Source organism: Trichechus manatus, unplaced genomic scaffold (assembly GCF_000243295.1).
Source record: "Trichechus manatus latirostris isolate Lorelei unplaced genomic scaffold, TriManLat1.0 scaffold00001, whole genome shotgun sequence".
NCBI classification, from domain to species: Eukaryota; Metazoa; Chordata; class Mammalia; order Sirenia; family Trichechidae; genus Trichechus; species Trichechus manatus.
In genome coordinates, this window is record NW_004443937.1 from 18,636,975 (window position 1) to 18,663,015 (window position 26,041).

The window sequence follows — 26,041 nt, forward strand, 5'->3', positions numbered from 1 at the left end:
TTTGATCTCCCCGACTCCCAGGAGAAAATCAATAATACAACTTCAATATATTTGTATAGCAAGACCTCACATTATTATTATTTTTATCCAGTGCAGCTTAACTAAAGTGAAGAAGGTATGTTGGTTCTCAGCACCGCCCTGTGGTGAAAGTGATTTTTTTTTCCTAAAATTGAACTATAACACAGCCAGCTGAATTCAACAAAAAACAGGCCAATTAAAAATCAATTATCTCTGACTGCAACTTGTTGAACAATTCGGCTTGTGGAGCTTGCTGCTGAATGCAGAAGGGGGCATGGCAGCGGCGCAGTCAATGGGATGGTTGGGGGGAATGGGGCCCAGGGACCCTGACCAGCACGCTGCTCCCTCCTCCTTTCCCCTGCGACAATGGTGGTGAATTCCAGTCAGATGTCTTTAGGATCTGGCCCAGAAAAAAGCCAGCCCAGCAAAAGCCTTACCTTCCTTTCAATGCGCCCCAGTTGCTCCTTACAGAAGGTGTCACGGCGTCTTAGCTCGGCCTCTATGCTTTCCAGCTCCCTGGCCTAGTTGGAAGAGAACAAAACCTACATTACCAAGCAACACTGGTTCCTGCATTGGGCGCTGCAGGGAGAAACCCGCCTGATGACTTCTGCTCACCACGAAGCCTGCGGGAGCTCAGGTTTCTTTCTAGAATAATCACAACAATAAAATAATAACATTAACAATAAGAATGGTAGCAATAATGAATTGAAAACCTATGATATGCCAGAGAGTTTACATATGCTGTGTTTGATTTTCACAACGACCCTTCAAGGTAGGTGATTCCTATGACCATTTAACAGATGGGAATCACTAGCATTTCCAGAATGCTTACTATGTGCCAAGGACTGTTCTAAGTGCTTCCCACACATTATTTCATTTGATTCCTACAACATCCCTAAAAGACAGGTCCGATTGTTGCGATCTCCCATGATATAGATGAGGAAATAGGTGCACAGCAGAGGGCCTATGTAATGGTCCAGAAGCTCACAGCTACTGGGAGAGGCCAGGTTTAGACCTCATCAGAGGCGAATGTGGCCAGTGCTGTGCCGCCTCAAGGAGGCCATGCGGCGCAGAGGGCCAGAGCTGCTCTGCTGGCCATGGAGTCCTTACACCTGGCACCACATCGCACACCTTCTCACACTCAAGCTGTAAGTGCTGGCATTCCAAGACACCCTTGTTCTGCTTAGACAGCCTGCCCACCTCAGGGGCCAGTGGAGTACAGGAGCACAACCAGAGAGTCCTAGAGCCCGGGCAGCTGCTCCAGCACTCCTGGAGGGGGTGGGTCCCTGGGGAGCAAGCACAGCCCAGGGCCCACCGGGCAGTTAAACAATAACGCCCAGAGCTCAGGTAAGGAGCAGGCCATCTGCAGTCGGGCAGACCTGGAGGTGAGCCCAGCCCTACCCTTAACTGGCTGGGTGACCTTGAACAATCTACCTAACTCCACCATGTTCCAGCTTATTCAAGTCTAATGTGTAAGCCTGAACTAAAGTGCCCACCACACGGAAGTGCTGAGAAGGCTAAAGGAAACCCCAGCAGAAGTGGACAGGTTCATACTTGGATACCACAAAGGGGCTCTCTGGGGCTGTCTGGGACATGGTCCCTACAGCAGCCTCTGCCCGCCACAACACCGCCCTCCACTGCCCAGACCCACAGCAACCCTAACCTCCATGTTGAGAGAATTCAGGAGCCCTGCCCTGGTGCTTGTGTGGAGGTATAAGGCCATCTGCTCACCATCTGCCCGTGCTAAGGGCTGAGTGTGCTGCAGGGACTGTTCTGGGCTCCTGACTTCACAAATTCTCACAACCCCAGGAGCACGAAGCTAGTCAACAAATTAGCTGGACTATCAGCCTAAGTCTGGATGACTTCAAAGACGTAAGTTTTTTCCTTTTAAACCACACTATGCTATCTGCACAAGGTTTTGAACCATTCGAAAATACAGGCTAAGACGAGAACTGGTTTTTTTTAAAGCCCATTTCCTTGGCAATGGTTCTCCCCCCGCTCCCCCACCACATGAAACCTTTCTGAAGAGACAGCAGGGTGGTCAGTAACAAGGAGCTGACCACATGCCAGCACCTGTGAGAACCCAGCATCAGAGAAAAGGCACACGAGGGAAGAGAGGCCAGTGCTGCTCCCAGGGAAACCGCCCAGCGCCGACTGGCAACAAGCTAGAAATTTGAGAGTCAAGTTCTACCATTCCTTCTACCTCTGAGTGACCCGGAAGTAGAGCAAGTGGCTATGTAGTCCTTGTGTATTTCCCCCTTACCTACAGAATGGAGAAAAGAGTAGTAACTTGGTTTCAAGGTGGCTGGAGAATATCCAAAAATGCCAAGAAGGCTTCTGGAATGCCTTTGGAATGCCAACGCTTCAGAAAAGCTAAATGCCAACAGTAAGACTCTGAATTCTGGGGGAGTTTTCGTAGGATTTTTCAAAGCCCGATGGTGAGGCTGTGGCCCAGGAATGCAAGCACAGCTAGTCTGTGTTGGCGCCCCCCAGCCCAGCACCAAACTGTTAATGGTCCCTGTGCAACTGGAGGAGAAGCTGGTCTGATCCAATTAAGCAGCCAGTTGAGATATATCTCCCAGAGCTCTGGACCTGACATTTTCTGGCCAACAGTCCCAGGTGAGCAGGAAAATGACATCTGAAAGCAAAACTGTCATGAGGTTTTTCAGCTACCATTTACTAGGGGCAAGTAGGGCAGCATAGACAGGAGACTCATCCATGTGCGCACCCACCCATCCCGTCGATGTATCTGGAAGCCTCCTCTGGACCCTGGATACAGAACTGCTCAGCCCGTACCTTCATAGTCCCACACCAACATGGATGTCTCCTGCTCAGAAGTGGGACACAGAACTAACACTCGGAGCAAAAAGTCCCAGCCATCTGCAGCTTCCTTGGGCCAAGAAAGCTGTTCAGACACATAGGAAGAAATACTGAAGACACTGAGCCTCCTTTCCTGTCCAAAGGCTCCCTTCCACCTCACATCAATATGTAACACAATTCACCAGTTATCAACACAGGAAATAATTACGTGTTTAGGGAACAACAAATCTGTCTCTCTGGCTAGCCCGGAAGCCCTATGAGAGCCAGGACCTTGCCCAACCCGCACCAGGTCCCCAAAGCCTTTGCTCCTATCACAAGTTGGGCAGCTGCCTCAGCTTCATCAACTATTAGGCACCAACTATTTGTCTCTGAGATTTATAATAAAATCCCAGTGATATGCCTTGGACAGGAGGTGATACATGGAAAAGGGCTTTAAAATAAATGAATGCAAATAAGCGCATGAAAGATGCTCAACATCATTAGTTGTTAGAGAAATGCAAATGAAAAACCATAATGAGATACCACTTCACACCCACTTAGGATGGCTACAGTCAAGAAAACGGGAAATAAAAAGTGTTGGTGAGGATGTGGAGAAATTGGGATGTAAATGGTGCAGCCACTGTGGAAAACAGTATGTTGGTTCCTCAAAAAGTGAAACACAGAATTACCACATGACCCAGCAATCCCACTCCTACGTACAGACTCCAAAAAATTAAAAGCAGGGACTCAAACAGATACTTGTACACCTATGTTCATTGCAACATTATTCATAATAGCCAAAAGGGAAACAACACAAGTGTCCATCAACAGATGAACAGATAAAAAAATGTGGTACTATGTATAATAGATTATTCCCCCATAAAGAGAAATGAAAACCTAATACATGTTACAATATGGATGAACCTCAAAAACATTATGCAGAGTGAGATGTTAGACACAGAAGGACAGATATTATATGAACCTACTTATGTGCAATATCTAGAATAGGCAAATGCTTAGAGATCAAAGTTTATTAGTAGTTGCCAGGGGCTGTGGGGAGTGGGAAATAGGGAGTTATCATTTAAGGGATACCAAGTTTCTCTTTGAGGTGATGAAAAACTTGGAAATAGCGGTGATGGTTGTGTAACATGGTGAATGTAATTAATGTTACTGAATTGTACACTTAAAAATGGTTAAAATGGCAAACGTTTTGTTATATATATTTTACCAAATAAAATTTAAAAAAAACAAATGCCTTGGTGTTGGTGCCTAGCACAGGGCAGGCAAGCACTCCATGTCCTGGTCTGAATGTCTGAATGAATACAGTGGACAATATCTGGTCACTTTTACCAAGACCCTGTGTCATAGCACTCATAAGAAGCCATACCACATGCATTTCTCAGCATGACATTGGAATTAAGGAAGCACAGGTGAGTTTCACTGACTGATAAATGTATTAAAACTTCACTGAGTGTATTCCATGTGACAGATATTACTGTAAAAGGGTTGGGGATGCCAAAGGGAAATGAGAGACAGAGTTTCTGCTCTCATGGATCTTAGATCCCAGTGGGACACAAACATATATACTGAGAAATAAGATAATTTCAGATAGTGATATGTGCTAGGGAGACCCTAAGATGGAGTAACTGGTAGGGTGGCTGGTGTCATTTTCTCTAAGGATATTTCCAAGAAAGCCTTTTCAGAAGAAAATACTGAATTGAGAATGTTGTCTCCAATACAAAGGTAAAATATCAACAGCATGAAGATCTACTCTGGAGGAAGTCTCTGAATGGCAGAACTGAGAGGAATCTTTTACAATTTAGTCAAGGACTTCCTCCAGTCAAGACAGCACAGTGAGTTTATACTTTGATGCATCTACTCTGCTCCAGACACACAGCTATGGCAGATAAAATATAAGAACAGAAGACCAAATAGATGTGGCCAGGTTCAAAAATAAGATAAAAATGTCCAACACAGAAGAGAAGTACAGAACGGTAGGTGAGGCTGGAGCCACGTGGTGCCTGCAGAATTCAGGGCTGGAGCAAGCAGAGGCAGCCAGAATCCCCTTTATCCTGTGGGATCCAAACAAACAGCGCTCCCCAGAGGTAGGGACTGAAGCCAGGCTTGCCAACTGAAGCCTCTACTTCCCCTAGTAAAAGAAACTGATGTGAAAATTCTTGAAGACCTGTCCAGGGTTTTTGGTATGTTTAAGGCTGGGCATCCTGGGGACTTCAGATACAACCTATGGACTACAAGTGGACCAGGCCCCACTGGCTCTGTTCCTGGCTCTGAGTGTCACCTGTATTGCTGTGGAGCCAGGTCCTCAGAAAATCATATAAGACGTGGCTCAGCACTGGAAGCAGGTAGAGGTAACAGCAAAAATGCAGGGCAAGGAGAAAAGGACATGCAGAAATTGAGAGAGAAAACACAGCAAAGCAAAACAAGATAAAAAATCAAACTTTCCACTCAAAACAAGTCTGCAAACCAAATCTCAAGTACGTGAAGAAATGTACTGCTTAGAAACCAAACCAAACCCTTTGCCGTTGAGTTGATTCCAACTCATAGCAATCAGCAACTGGAATATGAATTCACTCCAGATGAAATTAATTTTATGGGACAACATGATGAAAGATTTTTAGAAGCTTGTTATTGTGGAAAAATTTTAAACACAAGACAAAATAATATAATAAAACCCCAGATACCCATCACCAAGCTTCAACCATTATAAACTAAAGGAAATCTTGTTTCCCTAAACCTCCACTCTCCCACCAGTGCCAAATTTCTTACATCATATCATTTCTTTTGTACACACGTAAACATACTTCTCTAAAACATAAAGACCTTTATTTTCCTAAACAGAACCAGAGTACAATAGTTTAAAAACATTAACACTAATTGCTTAACATCATTAAATTCCTAGTCAGTGTTCAAATTTCTAACTGATAAAGGATTTTAAATATGGATATTTAAGATGCTCAAAAAGATAAATGAAAACTCTAAAAGAAGAAAATATTATAAATTTAAAATTATTAAAATGAAAAATAAAATGTATAAGACAAACCCTATACTAATGGCAGCTGGGGAAAAATTAGAAAATTGGAAGACAGTACAGAGAAATTGCGCCAGAATGTAGCAATGGAAGGCAAAGATAAAAAGTACTAAAGAAAAGTTGAGAAACACGGGAGACAGACTGACAGACTTCAAAGTATGTCTAATGGCTATTTCAGAAGAACAGTGTAGAAAGAATAGCGGAGAGGAAAGAAGGAAGAGTGCAGAAGACAGAGCAAAAGGGAAGTTGGAGGAAGAGGGGTAGAGAAGGGTGAAAGGGAAATGAGGACAGAAGAGGGAGAGAGGAAAATGCAGGGATAAGAAGACAGTGGGTTGGAGGAAAATGAGGGGATGAGGAGGAGGAAGATGAGGGGAAGAAGGAGAATGGAGAAGCCTTTTGAGAGACCTTGAGGCAGAGGCATCCAGCTAAGCTGTGCTCAGATTCCTGACTCACAGAAACTATGAGATAATAAACGTTTACTGCTTTAAGACACTAAATTTTGGGGTAATTTGTTATTCAGCAATAGATAATTACTACAAAATGTAAGCTGACTAATTTTACCGATTAAAGGACAAAGGTTACTAGTATGGATTAAAAAAAAAGAAACAGAAAATCCAACTACATGCTACTTACAAGAGAACCACCTCCCAATACTAATGGTTCTACAGAACAAAAGAAAACCCTTTTCTGGACATAAATGATTACCTCAGTGTCTACAGTTTGGCTTTTTGTTTTGTTTTGTTTTGTTTTACACACAAGGTTGGTCATTCAAGCAAAAATTTTAAAATACATAAAAAAATAAATAAATAAATATTAAAATTAAAAAAAGCAAGAAAATATGACATTTTGTAAAGAGATAAAATACTCAATAAAACCAGACACAGCAATGGCCCAGATATCGGAATTAACACAAAAGAACTATAAAATAACTATGATTAATACGTTAAAGAATCTAGTAGAAAATGTCCACAACATGTGTGACAAGATGGAGAATTTCCATAGGGAGATGGAAACCATAAAATACATCATCCCCTCTGGCTTCCATGGTTTATGATGAGAAATCACTTGTTAATCTTGAGAATTCCTTACACATGATGAGTCACTTCTCTCTTGCTGCTTTCAAGATTCTCTCTGTGACTTTGGCTTTTGACAATTTGATTCTGATACATCTAGATATGCAATAATGAATCACCTTACCAAACAATTTGGCCTTTGTCCTTGGTTCCTGAAAGATAACCCTTGGAACTTCCTGAGTAATCAAGGTACCTTTATTATCTAAAACCTCCACACACACTCGAGGATCTGTGCTAATGAGTGGGGGCTGGCCAGACTACAAAGACCACATGGTAGCCCAATATCAACTAATCTCAGGAGGTGTGATTTAACCTATCACACATATGCAATGAGGCCTCTGTCATGACTACTTGTCTTAGTTATCCAGTTCTGCCGTAACAGAAATACTACAAGTAGGTGGATTTAACAAACAGAAATTTATTTTCTCACAGTTTAGGAGTCTAAAAATCCAAATTAAGGACATTGGCTCTAGAGGAGGCTTTCTCTTTCTCTCTCTGTCAGCTCTAGAGGAAGGTTCTTGTCTCTTTTATAGCTTCTGCTCCTGGGTGATCTTCATGCAGTTTGGCATCTCTCTTCCTCCATCTCTGCTTTTATTGCTTGCTTGTTTAATCTCCTTTATATCTCAAAAGAGATTAACTCAAGACACACCCTACACTAATCCTGCCTCATTAACATAACAAACACAGCTCATTCCCAAATGGGATGATAACCACAGGCATACAGGTTAGGATTTACAGTATGTATTTTTGGGGGCCGCAATTCAATCCATAACACTACGTAACAATGCCAATAAAGGTTCTGAAAACAAGGATCCAGCAGCTTCCTGATTGGTGAAGGGAAGGTGATGCGCCCTCTTTGGGATACGGAAGCTCAATGTTAGGAACCCTCCGAGACCTCACCCACATCTCTTCCTTATCATGATCTTGATTGTATCCTTTTGCTATAATAAATCTGTAATTTTAAGTATAGTACATTCTATGAGTTCTGTGAGTCATTGCAGCCAATTATCAAACCCAAAGGAGTAAAGGGAGCCAGCAGGTGAAAGTGTAGGAGCCCAGAGGAAGCCCCAAGCTTGCAGCTGATATCCGCAAAAGGTAGTGCAGAAACCTTACATTCGTGGCCAGCAGGCCAGAAATAAGGGTGTCATGTGGACTCCCAAGTTTGCGACTGGCATCCACCTATCTGACAGTCTGAAGGACAGTGTCCTTTAAACCGTAAGCTTTGATCTAGCTCCCAGAGGTTAGAAGAACAGAGAGGGAGAGTGCTGCGTGGGCAGCTGGTGTCAGAGATGACTGAGAAGTGGGAAAGTAAGGAGTTGATTAATCTTCACATTTTGGGGAATACATTTATGTTGATTCTTATCTATGAACTAGAAGTGGATCTCTTTGAGATCTCTTTGTGCACAGCCCTGTGCATGTGTGTGGTCTTCTAGATTTCCAGGAATATATCAGAGCCTTTTAAATCCCCCTATGGCCATTTCATTTTTAAGCTTTTGGGTTACCCTACTCTTTGTTCCAACTGTTATCCACTGCCTCAGGTAACCATCAAGTTCAACAATTGCCTCTGATTGTTTTCAACAAACGCCCTGAGGAAAAGACTCTTCCCACTGGGTGAGCAACTGGGATCTTCCAGGGAACATCAGACAGGAATGGGACTTTGAAGGAACTCCAAAACTGTCAGTGGCTGTCACACTACTGGTTTTCACTGAGACTGCAGGCTGTTGGTTTTTAAGACTACTGTGAAGCTGGAGAAGAGGGGATGAGAATAAAAAGCAAAACCAAATCCATTGCTATCGAGTCAATTCTGACTCACAGTGATCCTATAGGACAGAGTAGAACTGTCCCACAAGGTTTCCAAGGCTGTAATCTTTACAGAAACAGACTGCCACATCTTTCTCCCATGGAGTGGCGGGTGGGTTGGAACCACTGACCTTTTGGTTAGCAGCCAAGCGCTTAACCACTGCACCACCAGGGCTCCTTTTATAGATCAAGTTAAAATGCCATACAGCTCATCATTCTTACTGAGAGCCAGTCATTTTTCTTCAATAAACACTCCCCAGATTTGTGTAAGCCTTTGGTTAGTTTTCAGAGTTCTGAAAAAACTGATTCTGACAATTTTTGTTTACTTTTATGGAGGAGAGGATTTTTGGAGGTCCTTGTTGTGTTCTCTAGTTGCTGTCAAGATGACTCTGACTCATGGCCACCTTATGTTCAACAAAATGAAACACTGCCTGGTCCTGTGTCATCCCCACAATCACCAACATGTTCAAGTCCATCATTGTAGCTATTGTGCTAATCTATCTCCCATGTCCTTGTTGGCCTCCTACTTCATCAAACATGATTTCTCCTCTAGCTATTGATCCCTCCTAATGACATGTCCAAAGCAAGCAAGTCAGACAATGTTCTCTTGTGATTCGTATGGTTTTCATTGGCTAATTTTCAAAAGTAGATCTCCAGGTCTTTCTTCCTAGTCTATTTAAGTCTAGAAGCTCTGCTGACACCTGTCCACCATGGATGACCCTTCTGGTATTTGAAATGCTGGTGACATAGCTTCTAGCATCATAACAACATGCAAGCCACCACAGCATGACAAACTGACAGGTGGTAGGAGAAGTCCTTACTACACCATTTTCACTGGCACCACAAAAAACTATAAAATAAAGCCAAAGGGACATGCTAGAAATGATATGATATGAAATCATAGGTTGATTAGCAAAGTGGACAAAGCAGAGGAAAAAATTAATGCACTTGGAAACAAGTCATTAGAAATTATCCAAACTGAAATGCAAAAATACAAAATAATTTTTAAAAAATGGAACAGCACAATATCAAATGGTATAACATACATTTAATTGGAATCCTAGTATGAGAAAAGATGCACAAAAGAATGAAGAGATAAAATCCAAGAACTTACCAAAATTAATTAAAGACAATAAACTACAGACCTGAAAAGCTCAGAAAATCTCAAGCAGGATGCTTTAATAAATTTCTTAAATTATTCCTGAAATAATAGACTATTTTAATAGACTGTGATGAGTTAAAAAGAAAAAAAATTGTAATTTCTAGAGAAATTACTGAAAAAAAAAAGAAGCACAAATTAAAAGTCAATAGAGGGTTTTGCTGTGTATATTCTCAACAACAACAAAATAAATAAAAAATTTTAAATAGTCAATAGAGGAAGTAAAATGAAATTCTAAAATATATGGATTCATCCCTACCACTACCCACATCCTCCCCGCCACCCTAGAAAAAAGAAAACCTGAAAGAAAGGAGTAACAAAAGAACAAAGAACAGGTACAATAAATAGAAATCAAACATCAAGATGGTAGATTTAAATCCAAACATATCAATCAATAATCACATTAAATGCAAAAAATACTTAACCCTTGTATTAGTTTTCTATAGCTGATGTGTATTAGTTTTCAGCTGATCTAACAAATTACCATAAACTTAGTGTCTTAAAACAATACAAATTTATTCTCTTAAAGTTCTGGGGGTCAGAAGTCTAAAATGGATATTATTTAACTAAAATCAACATGTTGGTCGAGCTGTGTTGCTTCTTTAGTTCTAAATGAGAATCCATTTTCTTGCTTCTCCTAGCTTCTAGAAGTTTCCCACAATCCTTGGTTCATGGACCCACATCACCTCAACATGTGCTTCCATCATTATATCTCCTTCTCTGACTCTCTTGGTCCCTCTTTCCTTCCTTTATAAGGAACACTGACATCCCATTGGACCTATGCAGATAATCAAGGATAATCTCTCCATCTCAAGATCTTTAACTTAATCATAACTGCAAAATCTCTTCTGCTAGGTGAGGGAACATATTCACAGGTTCAGAGGATTAGCACACAGACATCTTTGGGGACTATTATTTTGCCTACCACATCCTCAATGAAAAGGCAGAGATTATAAGACTATTTAGAAAATCAAAAGCACGTTATTGACAAGAAATACACTTAAATATAAAGACACAAGCAGGTTGAAAGAAAAAGAAAGCAAAAACATAAATCATGCAAATGGTATAAGAATAAGAAACCCGGTGTAACTACTTTAATATCAGACAAAGGAGAATTCAAAACAAAAATATTACCAGACACCCTGAAACTATTGCTCTGAGATAATCTTTAAACCTTAAACCAAAAATATCTCCTGAAGTCTTCTTAAAACCAAACAACAGTTTACCCTTAACTAGTAGAGAATGTCTGCCTTGAGCACTGTGATCTCTTAAGATCTATCTATATGGGATCAAAGTGACAACAGCAACTCTAAAGATTAGACAGGAAACTTAGGAGGCAGTGAGTTTATGTTAACAGGAGAGGAGCAACTTGGAAAAGGAGGGTGAGAATGGTTGTACAACTTGATGAATGTAATCAATGTCACTGAACTGTACTGCAGAAATTGTTTAACTGGTGTATGTTCTGCTGTGTATATTCTCAACAAAAATAAAATTATTAAAAAATATTACTAGACATAAAGAGGGACAGTTCATAATCATAAAAGACAATTTATCCAAAAAAACTGTAAATATGTACACACTTAATAACAAAGCTACCAAGTACATAAAGCAAGTTCAACAGACTAACTAGGAATATAGACAAATCTACAATCATTGCTGAGGCCTTCCCTCTCTCAAAATACTGACAGAACAACTAGACAAAAAAAATAAAAAATAAAAAGGGTATGGAAGATTTGAACAAGGCAGTTATCCAACTTGCCTAACTGACATTTATAGAAAACTAAATCTAAAAACTGCACGATAGACATTCTTCTTAAGTGCGCATGGAGTAGTCACAAAGATAGACCATATCCTGGGCCCTAAGAAATTTTAAGGATGAAACTACACGAAGTATGTTCTAGGACAACAAAGGTATTAACTTAGAAACTAATAACAGTAAGATACCTAGAAAATCCTCAAATATTTAGAAATTAAGTCTATTACTAAATAAATCATGATCCTGAACCGGGAGAAAAATTAGTCAATAGAAACTCAAAAATGACAGAGAAGACAGAATTAGCAGAAGAGGACTTTAGCTATTATACATATGTTCAAAGATTTACAGGAAAACATGAACATAATGAAGAGATAAAAAGAAACCATTATAGACCGAGTCCAGTACAACTAGGTGGTGCCTAGCTATCACCACGGACTGCTCTGACAGGGATCACAACAGAGGGTCCTGGACAGAGCTGGAGAAAAATGTAGAACAAAATTCTAACTCACAAAAAGAGATTAGACTTGCTGGCCTGACGGAGACTGGAGAAACCCCGAGAGTATGGCCCCCGGACACCCTTTTAGCTCAGTAATGAAGTCCCCACAGAGGTTCACTGTTTGGCCGGGAACTGGACAGCCCCATAGGACAGAACGAGACTAGTGGGGCACAGCAGTCCAGGGACAGGGAATGGAGGACAGGAGGGGATAGAAAAGCTGCCAATAGGGAACCCAAGGTTGAGGGGGGACAGTGCTGACATGTCATGGTGTTGGTGTTGTTGACTGTTGTCATAAAACAATATCTGTACTAACTGTTTAATGAGAAACTATTTGTTCTGTAAACCTTCATCTAAAGTACAATTTAAAAAAAAATCACTTGGCACCCCCCCAAAAAAAGGAAACCATTATAAAGAACCAAATAGAATTTCTAAAGCTGAAAAGAATAATCTGAAACACAAGCCTAAAAAAAGTGAATACTGCCTCAATGATCTGTAGGACAATTTCAATGTCAAGTGGTCTAACATACATGTGTATGCAAAAGCTGCACAATGAATAAGGAAGACCGAACAAGAATTGATGCCTTTGAATTATGGTGTTGGAGAAGAATATTGAACATACCATGAACTGCCAGTAGAACAAACAAATCTGTCTTGGAAGATTTCTGGCTTGGAAGTACAGCCAGAATGCTCCTAAGAAGTGAGAATGGCAAGACTTTGTCTCACGTACTTTGGACATGTTTATCAGGAGGGACCAGTCCTTGGAGAAGGACATCATACTTGGTAAAGTAAGTGTCAGCGAAAAAGAGGAAGACCCTCAACAAGATGGACACAGTAGCTGCAACAATGCACTCAAGCATAACAAAGATTGTGAGGATGGTACAGGACCGGGCAGTGTTTCGTTCTGTTGTACATGGGGTCGCCATGAGTCGGAACCGACACGATGGCACCTAACAACAACAACAACATATTTGTAATTGGATTCCTGGCAGGAGTGGCAGGAGTAGAAAAATACTTGAATATCTGAAGAATAATGAATAAAAACTTTCCAGGTGTATTGAAAGTACAAATCCACAGATCCAAGAAGCCCAAGTAACCAACTAACAAATAAATACAATGTGATAAATGCTACAATAGGAATATATGAACTGTATATCCATGAAAAAATATAAAAAACATAATTTGCCTGATTAAAAAAAAAAACAAAAAAAAACCCTTACCCTAAAGAATTCCCATCCCAGATGGTTTCACTGATTAATTCCATCAAATATCTAAGGAAGAAATCATTGCAATTCTAAACACATTCTTTCAGAAAAAAGATAAGGGAATACTTCCCAATTCATGTGATAAGGCTACTCTAATTATGATACCAAAAGAGACGAGGATATTATAAGAAAATAAAATTAGAGACCAATATCCCTGAAGGAAAGAGATGTAAAACTTCTTTAAAAGAACTACCAAATCAATTCCACCAATATGTAAAAAAGATAGGACCCCATGATCAACTGGGGTTTATGCCAGGAACCCAATGTTGCTTTAACATAAAAATTAGTCAATATGATTAAGTACATTAACGAAAGGAGTAAATCATATAATCATTTCAATGTTGTTGTTGTCGGTTGCTGTCGAGTTGAGTCCGATTCATGTCAACCACATCTGTGCAGAGTAGACTGCTCCACAGGGTTTTCAAGGCTATGTCTTTTCAGAAGCAGATTGCCAGACCTGTCTTCCAAGATGCCTCCGGGTGGGTGCAAACTGTCAACCTTTCAGCTAGTAGTCAAGCATTTTATTGTTTGTGCCACTGACAAAATACAATGCCATTTACTAAAAGAACTTTCAGCAAACTAGTAACATAAAGAAATTTCCTGCACCTGATGAAAACCATGTACAAAGTACTACAGATAATATATTTAATGGGAAAATACTGAATGCCTTTCCGTTAAGACGGCAGGTAAAAAGATAATAGGGATTTAGATGATTTCATGTATAAAATGAACAAGATAACTCTAATAGACATTTTTCTAGAATCTCCACCCCCAAAATTGAATAATTACACTCTTTTAGATTTACATGGAACCTGTGCAAAAATTGATCAATCTTTTAGGTCATACCCACAAAAAACTTATCAAATTTCAATGTATCAATACCATACAGACCACTTCTCTGATGAAACTACGATTAAATTACAAATCAACAATTAAAAATCAGTTTGGCAAGCCCATAAAATAAACAATAACACCCAAGAGGAACATGCTCCTTAGAACAATCAATTATACAAGATCAAAAGGGCAGTATTTGCCCAAAGGCAAAGATGAGAAGGCAGGAAAGGGTAGAAAATCAGGACAAAAGGAAACGGGGAACCCAGGGCGGAAATGGGGAGAGTGCTGACACATTGTAGGGAATGAAATCAATGACACGAAACACTTTATGTACAAACTATCGAATGGGAATCTAATTTGCTCTGTAAACTCTCACCCAATGCACACACACACACACAAAAAAAAAAAAAAAAGTTTGGTAACTTAATATGACCTCATATATAACTCATGGGCTAAGAAAAAATAACAACAGAGATGAAAATTATAAGAATGAAAGTTCTATGTTACAGAATGTGTGACATGGCTAATAAGGTATATTGTGGTTGTTAGGTGCTGTCATAGCGACACAATGAGCAACAAAACGAAACACTGACCTGACCTGTGCCATCCTCACAATCATTGCTATGTTTGAGCCCATTGTTGGAGCCACTGTGTCAATCCATCTCATTGAGGGTCTTCCTCTTTTTCGATGACTCTCCACTTTACCAAGCATGAGGTCCTTCTCCAGGGACTAGTTCCTCCTGATAATATGTCCAAAGTACGTGAGACTTGGTCTTGCTATCCTCCATTCCAAGGAGCACTCTGGTAATATTTCTTCCAAGACAGATCTGTTCGTTCTTCTGGCAGTCCATGGTATATTCAATATTCTTCACCAACACCATAATTTAAAGGCATCAATTCTTCGTCAGTCTTCCTTATTCATTGTGCAGCTTTTGCATGCATATAAGAAATTAAAAATGTGGCTTGGGTCAGGCGCACCTTAGTCCTCAAGGTAAAATCTTTGCTTTTTAACACTTTAAAGAGGTCTTTCGCACAGATTTGCCCAATGTAATATGTTGTTTGATTTCCTGACTGCTGCTTCCATGGGCACTGACTGTGTATCCAAATAAAATGAAATCCTTGACAACTTCAATCTTTTCTCCATTTATCATGATGTTGCTTATTGATCCAGTTGTGAGGATTTTTGTTTTATGTTGAGGTGTAATCCATACTGAAGGCTGTAAAGATCATAGACTACAGCCTTCAGTATAATGAGGTATATAAGAAGTAAATTAATGGTCTCAAATCCGTTTATTAAAAAAGACAGAGACAGAGATTTAAACAAAAATCCCTCACTTCTGTATGAATAAGACTCAGATTAAGTGATTTGCTTCAGGTCACACAGATAGTTAGCTGTAGGACTATGAACACAGGTTTCCTGACTTCTGGTTTACCAACCTCACAACATTTTGAGATCACCTTATCTCATTCTGAACTATGTCTTTTGATAGTATAAAATCATTGATCATCAAACTGGACATCTCTAGAAACATGTATTATAACAGTGGTTCTCAAATTTTAAAGTGCATTCAAATCACTTTGATTCTGAATTAGTAAATCTGGGATGGCCCCCAAATTACATACATTTTTAACAAGCTCCTAGGTAATGTTACAGTAACAAGGCACTAGATCATTTAGAAAGATAAATGATGCTTATAATGACTTCTCAAAGACCCTGCAAAATCCATGAGGGATTATCATCTATGCAACACTTATTTTAGATTAGTGATAGTGTTACTCTAACATAGAGTAGTGGTTTAAGACAGCAGGCTTTGGAGTTAGAAAAACCTAGATTTGAATACTAGATCTGTCACTTCCTAGTTATGTGACTTTGGTCAAGTCAGAACTTCCCTAAGCTTCAGTTTCCCAATCTGTACAATGGGGAGATAAATGCCACCTAAATTTCATGAGCTTGTAGTGAGGTTAAATGAGATTACGCACATAAAGCACTAAAAACAGCACCTGGTACATGGTAGTTTTTTTAAATAAATGGCAGTCAAGAATGATTATTGTGATAATAAAAGTGTTATTATTAAACATTCAACCAGAAAAGAAAACATATCTATCAACAACCATACTGGATAACAGATGTTTTAATGTAAAAAAGGCAAATCTCAAAGACAAATATAACTTTGAGATGATCTGAGATAATCGCTGCACTTGAACTGATACTGAGATGCTCTGGGATGATATACATCAACTTCCTTTTTATGTAGACCACTTAGCAGTGTTTCTTTTTCTTCATTACGCCTGCAGATCCTTCCTCTTAATATGTCTCTCTATAGTAACTGACCCAGTCTTTTACTTAAAAAAAAATAATTAGTTTGGATATGTTTTATTAAGAGATAATTGATACACCATAAAACTCATCCTTTTAAAGTCTACAAGGTTCTGCAACCATCACCACTATGTAATTCCAGAACATTTTCATCACCCCAAAAAGATATCCCGAAACCATTAGCACTCAGTCCTCATTTCACCCTCCTCTAGCCCCTTAGAAACAACTAATCTACTTTCTGTCTCTACAGATTTTTCTATTCTGGACATTTCATACAAATAGAGTCATGTAATATGTGGCTTTTTCTGGTCTGTCTTCTTCCATTTAACAAAATGTTTTCAAGGTTCATCTATGTTGTGGCATGTATCAATACTTCACTTCTTTTTATGGCTAAATAATACTCCAGTATATGGATAAATCACATTTTGTTTATCCATCACCAGATGATGAACATTTGAATTGTTTCTATTTTGGGTTATTATAAATAATACTGCTATGGCCATTCATGTATAAGTTTTTATGACACACACACACACACACACACACACATATGTATTTTAGTATATACCTAGGAGTAGAATTGCTATAGGTAACTGTATGTTTTACCTTTTGAAGACATGCCAAACTGTTTCCCACAGCAGCTGCACCATTTTACTTTCCCACCAGCAGTGTACGAGGATTCCAATTTCTCCATATCCTTGTCAACACCTGTTGACAAGTGTCTGTCCTTTTATAATAGCCATCCAAAAATAAAAGATGTTTACCTGTGTTTTATTGACTATGCAAAGGCATTCAACCATGTGGATCATGACAAATTATGGATAACACTGCAAAGAATGGGAATTCTAGAACACTTAATTGTGTTCACGCGGAACCTATACATAGACCAGGAGGCAGTCATTCGAACAGAACAAGGGGATAAAGCATGATTTAAAGTCAGGAAAGGTGTGCATCAGGGTTGTAACCTTTCACCATACTTACTCAATCTGTACGCTAAGCAAATAATCCAAGAAGCTGGACTATATGAAGAAGAATGTGGCATCAAGTTCGGAGGAAGACTCATTAAAAACCTGTGATATGCGGATGACACAACCTTGCTTGCTGAAAGTGAAGAGGACTTGAAGCACTTACTGATGAAGATAGAAGACTACAGCCTTCAGTATGGATTGCACCTCAACACGAAACAAAAATCCTCATAACTGGACCAGTAAGCAACATCTTGATAAATGGAGAAAAGACTGAAGTTGTCAAGGATTTCATTCTACTTGGATCCACAATCAATGCCCATGGAAGCTACAGTCAAGAAATCAAATGACGTGATGAATTGGGCAAATCTGCTGCAAAGGACCTCTTTAAAGTGTTAAAAAGCAAAGACATCAGTTTCAGGACTAAGGTGCACCTGACCCAAGCCAAGGTGTTTTCAATCACCTCATATGCATATGAAAGCTGGACAATGAATAACGAAGACCGAAGAAGAACTGATGCCTTTGAATTATGGTGTTGTCGAAGAATACTGAATACACAATGGATTGTCAGAAGAACAAACAAGTCTGTCTTGGAAGAAATACAGTCAGAATGCTCCTTAGAAGTGAGGATGGCGAGACTATGTCTCACATACTTTGGACAGGTCATCAGGAGGGACCAGTCGCTGGAGAAGGACATCATTCTTGGTAAAGTGGAGGGTCATCGAAAAAGAGGAAGACCCTCAATGAGATGGACTGACACAGTGGCTGCAAACACAATGGGCTCAAGCATAATAAAGGTAGTGAAGATGGTGCAGGACCTGTCAGTGTTTCATTCGGTTGTACAGAGGGTCGCTATGAGTCGGAAACAACTCAATGGCACCTAACAACAACTGGTGTAAAGTTGTATAGCACTGTCGTTTAGGTTTGCATGCCCCTGATGGTTAATGAGGTTTAGCATCTCTTTATGTGCTTATTGGCCATTTCTATATCTTCTTTAGAGAAATGTTTATTCAAATTCTTTGCCCATTTGTTAATTAGGTTATTTGCCTTTTTGTTGTTCAGTTATAAGAGTTCTTTATACATTCTGGATACTAGACCCTTATCAGATATATGGTTTGCAAATATTTTCCATTCCTGATAATGTCCTTTTTCATTTTTCTCTTTCTTGATAATGCCCTTTAAAGCACAAACGGTTTTAATTTTGATGTAGTTCAATTTATCTATTTTTTCTTTGGTTGCTTATGTTTTAGGTGTCACGTCTTAGAAACCATTGTCTAATTCAAGATCACAAAGATTTACACCTATGTTTTCTTCTAAGAATGTCTTATTATTGGTGATATTAATTTTGATCACTTGGTTAAGGTGGTATCTGCCAGGGTCTCCACTGTTACTATTCATTCTTCCTTTCTTTCTTTTCTTTTTCCTTTCTTTCTCACTATTCCTTTTGTAATTAACAAGTATTCAATAATGGTCCAATATTATTTATTGTTTATTTTGTTGCTCACATTACCCCAGTTTTGGCCACTGGGATGTCCTTGAAGTTGGTCACAGTGTCCTTTTGGTATTTCCCCTAAGCACATCTTCACTTTCTGGCACTGTCCCAGGCTTCTTAAGGACATGTCTTCAGTTCTCTTTTTTCCAGATGGAAGCATCATACTTAGTGTTGAAGAGGCAAAGATGAAACCTACCACTTCCCTAATATTTTGGGCTCTCCTCGGAACAATGCAAGAGAGTTCTTCTTAGGCATTCAGTCACTCGCTCACTCCCTCATTCAACAACCAATTACCAGGAACGATGTGCCAGGCATCCTATTTAAAGGCACTGAAGATAAACAGAAAATGAAGACATAGTCCTTGCCTTCCATAGTTCATAGTTTCATGGGAGAAAGAAGCAAGTAAACAATCACTGTACACTACAGTAAGTGCTATGGTACAGGTAAGTTTAGGGTGCTAAGCCTGGGAAATCAGGGAAGTAAAAACTGAAGTAAATCATGGACAAGTGAGACTGGGTTAGGCAGAGTAGGAAAGGAAGGTCGTTCCAAGTAGCTGGAATAATATGTACAAAGAGGCAAACATACAGAATGCTTAGGCAATTACAAGTAGTTAATTATGGCTGAAGATTAAAGTACAATTGCAAAGTATCAGGAAATGAGGTTGGAGAAATAGGCAGTATCAAAACATGAAGTGCCTCAAAGGCAGTGGGAAATCATTGAAGGGCTTAAGCAAGATAGTGAGACAATCAGATATGTTTTCAAAAGATCATTCAGGCAGCAGCGTGGGAAATGGATTCCAAGAGAGTTGAGACTAAAGGTAGAAGACAGGAAACCAAATGCACAAGCAACAAAAGAAAATAAATACATAAAGTGGACTTCATCTAATTGGATTTCATCATAATTAAAACTTTTGTGCTTCAAAAGACATCAAGAAAATGAAAAGGCAACCACAGAATGGGTGAAAATACTTGCAAATCATATAGTAAAACCTGTGAAAGCCAGAACCTGTGTAGGCAGAAGCCTGTCAGGGAAGGAAAACTAAAATATTTCCCACTAAACACAGAGTGACAGAAAAGTGGTGACTACACCCTGTTAAAGGTGGAAAACTTTCGAGACCCAGAAAACATGGCAGTCCTGTTGAGTTCCGGCTCTCACACGTTTCACTGTATATTTAAAAAGGGACTTGTATCCAGAGTATGTAAAAAAATACTTCCAACTCAACAATAAAGACAAATAACCTAATTAAAAAATGGGCAAAGGATATGAATAGACATTTCTCCAACGAAGATACATAAATAGCCAATAAGCATATCAAGAGATAATCAACATCATTAGTCATTACCAAACCCGTTGCCAGAGGGTCAATTCCGACTCATAGTGACCCTATAGAACAGAGCAGAACTGCCTCATAGGGCTTGCAAGTCTGTAATCTTTACAGAAGCAGAATGTCACATCTTTCTCCTGTGGAGCTGGTGGTAGGTTTGAACCACCAACCTTTCAGTAAGCAGCCTAATGTTTAACCACTGTGCCACAAGGGTTCCTTTATTAGTCAGTAGGGAAATACAAATCAAAACCACAATGAGATATGAGTTTACATCCACTAGGACAGCTATAGGAAAAACCAACCAACAAACAAACCAAAAAATAGGAAAATAACAATTACCGGCAAGGATGCAGAAAAACTGGAACCCTCATACATTGCTGGTGGGAAATGTAAAATGATGCAGCCACTGTAGAAGACAGTTTGGTGGTTCCTCAATAAGTTTAACATAGAATTACCATATGATTGAGCAATTCCAGTTCTAGGTAAATACTCAAGAGAACTGAAAACCGGTGTTCAAACAAAAACTTGTACACAAATGGTCATAGCAGCACTATTCATAACTGCCAAAAATGAAAACAATCCAAATGTTCATCAGCTGATGAATGATAAACAAAATGTGGTATACCCATCCAATGGAATATTATTCAGCTGTAAAAAAGAATAAGTACTGATACATGCTACAACCTGGATGAACCTTGAAAACATTATACTAAGTGAAAGAAGCCAGTCACAAAGGACGACATATTATATTATTCCATTTATATGAAACATCCAGAACAGGCAAATCCATAGAGACAGAAACTAGATTGGTGGTTGCTAGGGGTGGGGGTATGGAGAAATAGGGAGTGACTGTTTAATGGGTATAGGTTTCTATTGGAGGTGACAAAAATGTTCTAAACTTAATTGTGGTAATGGTTGTGCAACTCAGTAGATACACTAAGGCCACTGAATTGTATGCTTTAAATGGGTGGATTTATGGCATATGAATTATATATCAATAAAGATGTTAAACACATATGGTTTTAAGAAAATCGATTATACTGAAATAAAATTATCAAAATATTAAGATAAGAAAGATCTGAGGTAGGGAGACCAATTAGAAGGCTGATGCAGTAATCCAGGTTAGAGATTGTAATGAGAGCCTGAACCAGGGCTTTGAACCAGTTCAAACCTGTGGGATTCATGGCTGACTAAGTGAAATTGGAACAGACCTAAATTTTTACATATGGTCGAAGCCCTGGAACTGGAAACTCAGAAGAGGCATAGTGAGCCCTTTCAAGAGTCTCACACATGAGACTGGATTATTGGCAGGACTGTGGAGAGAGGTGCACGTTCAAAGCGGGCTGGTGGGCTGCCATCTTTGAGCAGGGCACTACTGTTTCCCACTCTGTGCAAAATCCAATGGGCAAGAGATTTGGTTGCTATGCAATGCGTATGTTGTCCTTGTTTTCTAACAGGGACATTAAGTTTCTAGCGAGGCTTTGATCTGTAGTTTGTTCCATTCTGGCTACTGTTCCAGTTCACCCAAATTCTAAAAATTCAGGTCTGTTCCAGTGTCGCTTCCTCCACCATGACTGAACCGGGAGGAACCAGTTTGAAGCCCTGGCCTGAACTGACAGGGCTGGGATTAGTGGGGTAGACAGAAGGGGATCTGATAGAAGACTGAGTGACTGACTGCAAAGGGTGAGGAAGGCAGGGTAAGACAATGATTCCTCCCAGGTTTCTGGCCTGAAAAATGGGAAACTATATCTACCTGACTAATATATTGTGAAGATAAATGAAATTTGTGCACTTTTTACTTGTATATATCTTCTATACATAGCTGCATATATTCACATAGCTAATATGGTATTTAGTATGTGGACATACTTACATAAGTTGCCAAATTATAGTCAAATGACAACTTGTTATGTGTATGTACTTGTGTGCATATATTAAGCTATATTCAAAGACAAAAAATTGTGTGTTTACTTGTTTACCTGCTTGTACTCATTTAGACGATAAGTTCCTGGAGGTCAGGGATGATGTTTTATTGCTTTATCTCTAGTGCCACATAGTAAATATTTGCTGAAATAATAAAATGAATAATGTCTACTGAGAAGTTGATTTTGGGTGGGGGGGCAGAGAAATGCTAATCTTTAAGAAGATAATATCTTTTGATGGTTAAGAGCATTGGGTTCAAATTCCGGGTCTACCAGTTACTTACCACGAGACAGTAGATGTGGTACTTCATTTCTCTGAGCCTCGGTTCCCTCCAGGGTTACTGCAAAGGTTTACGTAGATTTTGAACTGATGTGAAGGGTCACAGAAATGCCTGAGTTTGTCTGCTCTGGGTCTGTAGGAGAAGCTATGCCCCAAAAGTCCAACTCTTCCTTCCATAACCCAGCTTAGATGGGTGGACACTATTCCATGGGATCAACACATCTCAGCACGCGGGTTGCAGCTCATCACAATAATGCAGAACTGCAGATACTTTCATCAGCTATCAACTTGGTCATGCAGAACCTAGAGCCCTTTGAGAAAAGGAGGGTCAAAGCTGCACAGGTGCAGTGCTGGCCCCAAGACAAAGTCCTGACTCCCTAGAGTCCACAGAGAAGCCTTCTCTAGCCTTCTCTAAGATCACCTTCCTCATCTTCCAAAATCACCTAACTGTGGCAGCAAAGAGATGGCAACTCAAAATTGGGCCGTGGGGAGGGAGTGTTAAATCACGTTTTTGTTCCTCATTACTGTATGCACATTTTCTAAGAGTCACTGATGCCTCACAGAAAACTTTGAAAAAACATTCTATTAACCAAACCATCTGCTAAAATATTGCAGGCTCTCTCTGCAGCCCCCATTTTCTTTTATTATCAGGGAAAGCTGCATGAAAATAGGTCTCATTTTGAAGACGTGTATCTGTTCGTGCTGCTTCCTTCTAAACTGCAACTCACAGGCTGTAGAGCTGAGCCCCCAGCCCACCTCATCCATGCCAGTGGACATAGTGCTGCTGTCTGCGAGGACAGAAGAACCAAGGCTTCAGGTGTAAGGGAACCCAGAGCAGACGGCCTGCTAGGCAACTGGAGCCTGCTCTCCACCATGAATCCCAAGTAAGAAAAGCCAAGACGACAGGAAGGAGAGACAATGGGAAATTCTTGGTGACAGTTAAGACTGAGTGTACAACACATTTGGTCCAGTGAGTACCTGGCTCTCTACAGCACTGCTCCTCTTGGCAACACCTTCATATTGGTCAGGGTGAAAAATATCCTGGTCATAATAAAAACAAGGATTGGAGAAGTCTCATGAAACAGAATTAGGAACATGTCAATAAAAGCAGCAGTAATTAATTATTTAAAAATTATTTATTAAATAATTATTTAAGTGTTCGTTTAATTCACACAACTACCCTGTGAGGTTATTGGTATTGTGTGCCATCGAGTCAATTCTGACTCATAGCGACCCTATGTGACTGACTAGAACTGCCCCATAGGGTTTCCTAGGCTGTAATCTTTACAGGAGCAGATCACCAGGTCTTTTCTCCCATAGGGCCACTGGTGGGTTTGAACCACCAATCTTTCCGTTAGCAGCTGAGCGTTTAATCATTGTGCCACCAGGGCCCTGTGACACAGATAACTATCATCAAACCCATTTTAAAGGTGAGAAAAAATGAGGCACAGAATAATTAGGTCACCCATGTATGTGGCAGAGCTAAATTTCAAAGTAATGGCTTCATCTTTTGGGGTAATAAGGTCTACCTGATATAATTTTCGGAGCAAGATCATCTTAAGAGGCCCTGACATCATCTTTGCAGTTTCTAATAGTGTTCTAAGGCACAGAAAGAAAAAGAGTTGGAAATGAAACACATAACCATTCTGGTATACAGGTCCCTTTAGGGGTGGTGGGAGAGTGGGTTGTGGAGGAGGAACCCCAGATTTGCATACAGGGACAACGACCCTGATAGAACCTCTTGCATGGTGAAAGCCCAAAGCATTAGCCAGCATCTCCTCTGGAAGATCAGGCAGCTCAGGCACCCCTCCTCCTTCCTCCCTCCTATCCTTATCACAGGGCTTATCAACCTGCATGACAGTGGACTGTTGATCTGTCACAAACATGGTCAGAGATCATGAACTCCCTGAGGACAGGAAACTTACATCTCCATATCCCCAGCTTTGAACCCTGGGAGCGACACATAGTGAGGTTCACTAAACATTTGCTGAATGGATGAAAGGATGAACAGAGGAAAGAGGAAAGTCAAACTTGTGGCCCATGAACCGCATGACCCTATTTTGTTTGGTCTGTTAGGTGGATTTTGGTTTTGTCTTGTTTTTAATTGAATCAGTCACCAGCATTTACAAAACTGGAATTTATACATTAAAAAAAAATTGATTTCCATATAAAAATTGGAAGATGGGTCAATAATCGACTATGGATGAGAAGCTGCTCCCCTGTGGACAGGGAACACACACTCCAGGGCCACAGCCACTGCCGCCCTCTTTCTCCCTCCCAGGCTCAGAGTCCCCGAGTTTTGTTCCCAAAAAGCAGAGTCTGCCTGGCCCAGCCAGAGCAGCTGAGCAAGGTCTGTGTGGGCACACCCAGCCTGGCCAGACACCACCGACTCCACACAGAGCACCTCTCCCCTCCCAGCTCCTCATGAAATCACTGCTCTGGCCCTATGCCTCTTCCCATACATACACCCTTACTGTGCATGCCATCCGTTTATTTGCCCAGTCCGCCCGTCAGTAACAAACACATGCACCCAAGACTCTTGTAGGGGTTAGGGATACTGCGAGGAAGGAGACACACAAATTCCTGGCTTGCTTCGAGCTGATGCTCTAGAAGGGATGGCGAGATGAGCACAAACTAATCAACAAGTAAGACTGCAGGCAGTGATACAGGGCTATGAAGACCAGGGTGATGGCCCACACAGGTGGGTGGGGACTAATGCATACTGGGTGGTCAGAGAAGGTCCCTCTAGAGGAGGTGACATTTGAGCTGAGGCCTGAATGACAAGGAAACAGGTCTACAATAATCTTGGGGAAGTTAATTCCTGGCGGAGGAAAAACAAATGTAAAGGCCCTTAATGGGAACAAATGTGACACGTTCAAGGGACAGAAAAAAAAAGCCTGTGTGGTTGAAAGACGACAAATAACCGTGGGGAGGTTGGGGGGAGTGGGAGGAGCGGTGTCATGGCCAGCGGTGCAGGGCCTTGCAGGCTGGGAAGGAGTTCACACTGCAGTCTACGAGCTGTGAGGAACTGCCGGAGAGCTTTAAGCAAGAGAGGGATATGATCTGATTTACATATTTATTTTTTAAATCCAGTTCATAAAAGCCGAACTAGAAGGCTGCTGCCCAAGAGGATGGCCTGATTATCTCTCTTCCCGCACCGTGCTCTTCCATAGGCAGGCACACAAAATATCAACTCTGGTTATGACAGCTGTATGCTACACAAAGGCGACAGGGAAAAACCTTTGCAGAGGAAATAATATGCAATTTTCTAGCTGAACACCTTTTAAAAAGTAATGATGGGAAATAAAATCCCTGCCTGTTAGTGAAGCAGGGGCTGTCTGTAGGTGCAGGGTAACAACATGCCACTTGAAATGAGAAAGAGGCGAGCAAAAGCAGAGCCTACCTATGTATCTAAATGTGCAGGCTGAAAAGGAGGCAATGAGGAGCGAGAAAAGGAGCCAGGGATTCAACTCCAATGCCTGCTGCTTCTCACTG

General features: G+C 40.4%; 1 protein-coding gene across 1 annotated transcript in view; it reads right to left on the reverse strand.

The window, feature by feature from the left end:
• Nucleotides 1–332: 332 nt before the first annotated feature.
• CHCHD6 (coiled-coil-helix-coiled-coil-helix domain containing 6) overlaps nt 333–26,041 on the reverse strand; it is a 146,314-nt gene continuing 120,605 nt past the window's right edge. Inside the window, exon 4 of the mRNA XM_023725472.1 lies at nt 333–539. Within this exon, the coding sequence (XP_023581240.1) occupies nt 402–539 (138 nt within the window). The 3' untranslated portion in view covers nt 333–401. The remainder of the gene's footprint in view (nt 540–26,041) is intronic.